This window comes from Enhydra lutris, unplaced genomic scaffold (genome assembly GCF_002288905.1).
Source record: "Enhydra lutris kenyoni isolate GAN:26980312 unplaced genomic scaffold, ASM228890v2 scaffoldscaffold66, whole genome shotgun sequence".
Classification (NCBI taxonomy): Eukaryota; Metazoa; Chordata; class Mammalia; order Carnivora; family Mustelidae; genus Enhydra; species Enhydra lutris.
Window position 1 is genome coordinate 2,710,036 of NW_019154150.1, and position 5,493 is coordinate 2,715,528.

At 45.4% G+C, this 5,493-nt stretch overlaps 1 protein-coding gene across 1 annotated transcript; it reads left to right on the forward strand.

Moving 5' to 3' along the window:
• Positions 1 to 654: 654 nt before the first annotated feature.
• Positions 655 to 5,070, forward strand: LOC111158995 (proline-rich protein 20A-like). Its single transcript, XM_022521351.1, has 2 exons — positions 655 to 706; positions 4,466 to 5,070. Exons 1-2 carry the CDS (start codon positions 655 to 657, stop codon positions 5,068 to 5,070), a joined length of 657 nt encoding a protein of 218 aa, XP_022377059.1.
• The last annotated feature ends 423 nt before the right edge of the window (positions 5,071 to 5,493 follow it).

The window sequence follows — 5,493 nt, forward strand, 5'->3', positions numbered from 1 at the left end:
CTGGAGGCCTGTGGGAAGAACGTGTGAACTCTGAGGTCTGGGCTATAGTTGTGACTTGCGACATTTCTGGTCCACCAACCCCTTGGGTCTCTCTTCTTGAAAGGGGATCCCACTCTCCAGGCTTCCAGAGCTGATTGGGAAGAATTCAACAGCAGGGGTCAGGTATGTGTCCTTTACCCCTGGGGGATGCTGTAGATTTTGTATTGTCCAGGTGGGGGACAGACTCTCCAGTGCCCTAGAAAAGCCAGGGAAAACTTCCCAAATTGCTCCTACATTTCCTCCATCTTCCTTCTCTCTTGCCCCCAAGGGAGGGATAATTCTTCCACTTGGCTAAAGTTTTTCATTTCCTTGACCTTTACCTAGAGGATTTGGGATAAATTGGTAAGCACATCTCTGGGCCAATCCCTACTGGCTCGTCTTTGAAAGCCATATAAATATGCTGAGTATCCCCAGTCCCATCCTCCAAACTTCCTTCTCCACACTGTGTCCCCCTGACCTGCCAGCGTAGCATGCTCCGAAGGCAGGGTGGGTGCCAGGTCAGCAGTGCCCACCAGGACTGGTGCTTGGGAGACTGGATTGCTGCTTGGTGCTTGGGAAATGTGGGTGCAGTTTGAGCCCTGACTCACCCCATTTTATCTCTTGGGCAGATTCATCATGGAGAAGCGAGGACTTCCTAAATGCCTTCCCTTGATGGCTCCTAATCAAGGTAGTCAAATGCCAGTCATTTTCTCATTAATATTTTCCTGGTTTTTATTTACTTTTGGTATTTATTTATGTAATGTAGAAATCCCCATAAGACATACACTATGAAAATAGCAGCCCCTGCTCCTTCTCAACTTCTCACACCTTAGAGACAAACATTTTCATCGGTTCAGTTTCTTCTAGCATTACTCTCTGTTCTCTAAATACCACACTTACATTACCACTAACTTATTTTTCCATTTTTTTACTTCATTTATGGTCTTCTCTCTATGGGAGAGGAGTAATTAGCTGTAGTTCCTGCATTCCTACCATCCTTGCTACTCACCACCCTCACCCCTGTCCACCCATACCAGCCCGCACATACCTCCAGCCCCCCACCTCCCAGCAGAATTCACTGTTCAAAATGGGGCCACCTAGTCAATCAGGATCATTTTCCCTCTTGTATAACTTTTTAATTTTCCAGGACTTACTACTTGGGATATTATTTGCTTATTGACTAATTCATTCTCAGACTGTTCCCCAGTAGTTTAAATTCAAAATCAATCAAGTATCCTATCAATTTCACCTTCCGGTGGCATTATTGCCACACCCTTCTAATCTGCTCCAATCTAGACTGGCTGCTCTCAGACAACTCTGAGCCTCTATCCTGGGATCTCCCTTCACCATCATCTGGGGAATTTCTTCCCCACTTTGGAATTTTATACCCTCTTAGTCTGGTTTATTTTTTCTTTTCTGGTTTAGTAACACCCCCAGGGAAACATGCATCCAAAAAAATGATTTGAGATCTTGCATATTCAAAAGTGTCTTTCTTCTACCCTTCCTGATTCATGGAAGTTTGGTTGGGTACTCAATTTTAGGTGGGAAATACTTTTCCCTCAGAATTTTGAAGACAATTCTTCCTTCTCTCTGCCTCTCTCTGCTGTGTCCCTCTCTCTGGAAGTTTTTAGGATCTTTTTGTTTCCAGAACTCAATTTTTTTTTAAATAATTGGCTTTGGTAATACTAAGCCTCTAATTTTCTCATATTTTATCCCTCTCATTTTTGATTTTTGTCCTCTTTCCTGGGAGATTTCCTCAACTTTATCTTTCAAAGTATCCATGGAGATTTTAATGTGTGCTCTTGTCGTTTTGATTTCGAAGGGCTCTTTTGTTTTGTTTTGTTTTCCTGAATGTTGCTTTAAAAAGTATCATGTCATTGTTCATGAGCATCATCTTTTTCGAAAGATTAGTGATATATTTTTGTGAAATTTTCTCCGATGACATGAACTGTTTCCGGCAAGTTGCTTTCTTTCTGTTTGGTTCTCGGTTTCCTATCTCATGTTAGTCTTCCTCTACTGTTTGATGACCCCTGGCTGGCTTCCCGTATTGAAAAGGGGACTCTGGGAAGCTGAATGGCAGCTCTGAGCCAATAAGTGGGTTCCACAGAATTGATATGGCTGGGCTGTCAAATTGGGGAATGCCCTGTGTCAGTTTCTTAGGACTTTTCTCTTGGGTTGCACAGGTTTCCCAGGGAAGAATCTTCAGATTCCAGCACTGTCTTCAGCCAAATTTCTATAGATGTGTATTCAGTCTGGGCTGTCTATTCCCTTCCATTGCTCAGTCATTTATCTCTATTTGACCACACTGTCTTCATTTCTGTAGCTGGTTGCTACTTCATGATCTATGATAAACCAGGTACCTCCGTCATGTTCTCTTTCTAGAGGGCATTAAAATTTTATAGCTATTGTGAAATTGTTCACTATAATGTTTCCCTTCGCACACTGAGCGCCCTAAATCTTTTCACCTTTGCCAGACTGATAGATGCATTACAATGGCACACTCTTTCCTTTAATTTTCATTGCTTCATTATAAGTGAGGTTCAGCCTACTATATGTATAGGGACCATTAGCTTTTCCCCTTTTATGGATTGCCTGTGACTGCTTTTTGCTTTTCCTCTATTTGGTTGTTTATCTTATTAATTTTTAAGCGTTCTTTAATTTGGGGGATTTATCAATTCAGACTTTCTTTAGTCAATTAAGGATCTCTCACCTCAACCCCCTGCCCCCACTTCTACTGGAGTTAAATCTAGTTTAACAAAGGGGAACATGGTTTACACACTATCACATGATTGGAAAGAGTGCTCTGGTCCTTGGTTCATACAGCCACCCCTTATTTCTCTTTCTACAGGTGCCTGCCCATCAGTCCATGCAGGTCACTCTGAGCCCTCTAGGTCCTATCTGCAAAGCCCCTGCCATCCACCAGCCCTCCCATAGCTCACCCAGGCCATTCTTGATTGCTTCTGGAGCCACACTGAGCTCTAAGCCTGAGTTTGGGAGAGCAGATATAAATAGCTCTGCAGGGCCCACATAAGTCACTTAAGAATGTTGAATAAAGCATAGACTTGATATGCCTGGATCTCCCAGGACTTTGATTTCTGATACTCAAAAACCCAAAACTCAAATGTTTTTAACTATTATATCTGTCCTTAGTTCCAAAACTCCCCCATAGTGTCCCTGTCTTTCTGTTTATGCTAACTCCTGGGTGCAGAGAAGATGGGGTCAAAGGAACCAGAAACAGGGCTCTGGCCATGTCTCAGAGCATACACCTCCTTGCTCCCAGTGCTGCAGGTCCTCGACCATTCCAAGATTAGTTTAAGGTATTAATATGAGTTTGAGCTTTTCTATCCAAGAACTAGAAAAAAATTCACCAATGAGATGATCTAATCCTGTTTTTTTTTATTTTTGAATGATGGTTGTGGAGAAGAGGGCCTTTGTTGAAAGGCTCTCAATTTTTTCCATTGTAGTGGGTCTGTTGGGACTCGTTCTTTATTCCCGATGCTATTAATTCTTGGGTCCTTGTGTCCCAGTACTGCCTCCCAACAGTGACTCAACCACCCCTGGTAAAAGCCCCACCCCTGCTGTCCCCTGGTCACTCACATGCCATCTTCCTGAGTGCCCTGCCTTGGAAGCTGACCTCTGCCCCCCCCCCCCCCCCCGACCCCGCCATGGTCCTGATGCTGTTCTCACCCATTCCAGGTGGCCAACAAGAATGGCCACATTGCAGGCCTGCTCTGTCCCACATAGCCAACATTGTGGGCAGTTCACTGATCCCTGATCTGTTCTCTCCACCTTGGATTTGGGTGTACACTTCCTGTTTCCCTCCGCATTAGCGGCCCTGAAAGATGCTTTTTCTCTATCTTTCCATTAGAGGTTAGCAGGGGACTTTAGGGTTCTATCAGAAGTGTTCTCTGCTCTTCCATTCTCTCATGCTGAACTTGTCAGCCTGCATGGTGGTGATGACCAGCTTGGTGTAGATGACTCAGATCCAGCTCCAGCAGAGCCCTCCACTGAGCCCCAGACTTGCATCTCCACTTGGAAAACACAAACACCTCATCATCCTAGGTCCAATACTGAACACCTTTTTGTCATCCAAAACTGCATCTTGAACTCTACCCAATGACATTCCTTTTTTGTTTTGTTTTGTTCTATTGATCTTTTCTATTGAAGCTTGGTGAGGGCAGGGACTGTCACTTTGATTCTGACTGAATCTAGTGAATTCAGATTGTGTCTAGAGTCAGTTTACTACCCATCAGTAAAATGGGGGTGGCAATTACCTCTCTGGACAGGCTGTGGGGAGGCCAAATGAAATGACCAGTGGGAAGTCTTTGGCAGAGAGGCTCTCCACCTCAAACCCTCCACTCCCCCCAATCCGTTCTCCTGGCACCAAAGCTTCCTGGAAAAGCTCTGATTTCTTCTTCCCATTTTTTTTTTCTCTGTTTTGCCTCAGATGTGCATTCTCAGGAGCTAGATTGGTCTGGTATGGAAGGTGAAGGCACCGTGGAAGCAGATGGCTCCGTGAAGCCAGGCCATCCCTCAAAACCTTTTGCTTACGTGAAACCTATCAGATATGAGACCCCAGCATTCACAGCTCATCATGGAGAGAGAACCCAAAGCCACCGTGGGGGAAGAAGTCAAGAGAGAATGAGAACCCTCTTTAGGGCCACAGACCTTCACAGAGACCATGGCCTCCAGGTAAGGCCAAGACGCATGCTGAGACCAGGTCGGCGTGTGGATCAGGACCACAGTGAAGAGCCAAGCCATCATGTGGAGCCAGAAGCCAGGCGGGCCCCATCCTTCCCTCTTACTGAAGCAGCGACATTGCATGGAGATGGGCTGCAAGGCCTTGGCCTTGGCACAATCCAGCGAGGGGGAGGACTGCAGGCACTGCCTGATGCCTCTGGTTATTGGGTTCTCACAAATTCCCCAACTTCGTCCGTCTATCCCTGCTTAGGTTTCAGACCCTTGGAGGGCTCAACTTTGCTCTTTACACAGACCCCCTCTGGTACCTTTGTGTATGGGGTCCCAGAATTTTTCACCCACATTGCATACTGACCTCCATCACTTGCTACCAGCCCCTATGTCTGAACTGGGTGTTTCTCCCGGCCCAAACCCAAGTCGCTGTTTCTGTCCCCACTCACTCCTCCAATTCCTAGCCCTTAACTCATGTTGTGCAGACTGAACCTGCAAGTCTCCTCCCAGCTTCCTGGCAGGGTCACATATACACTGCCCATGCCCCTCTGTTGCCTCTTCCTTTGGTTTTATCAAAGATGTACATGCATTTTGTCCCTCCATACTTATTGAAATAAATCCACAGTTTCCTCTTGTCCTTCTCTGCCTCAGTCTGTTCAGGCTGCTATAATAAATAACATGATCTGGGTGGTTTATAAGCCTCAGACATTTGTATCTCACAGTTCTGGAGGCTAGAAGTCCCAGATCACCAGTAGATTCTTTGTGAGAACCGACTTTCTAGTTTAT

Coding starts and splice junctions, on each gene's coding strand:
- LOC111158995 (XM_022521351.1), top strand. CDS start 655: ATGGAGAAGCGAGGACTTCCTAAATGCCTTCCCTTGATGGCTCCTAAT. Junction 707..4,465: donor CTTGATGGCTCCTAATCAAG/GTAGTCAAATGC, acceptor GTTTTGCCTCAG/ATGTGCATTCTCAGGAGCTA.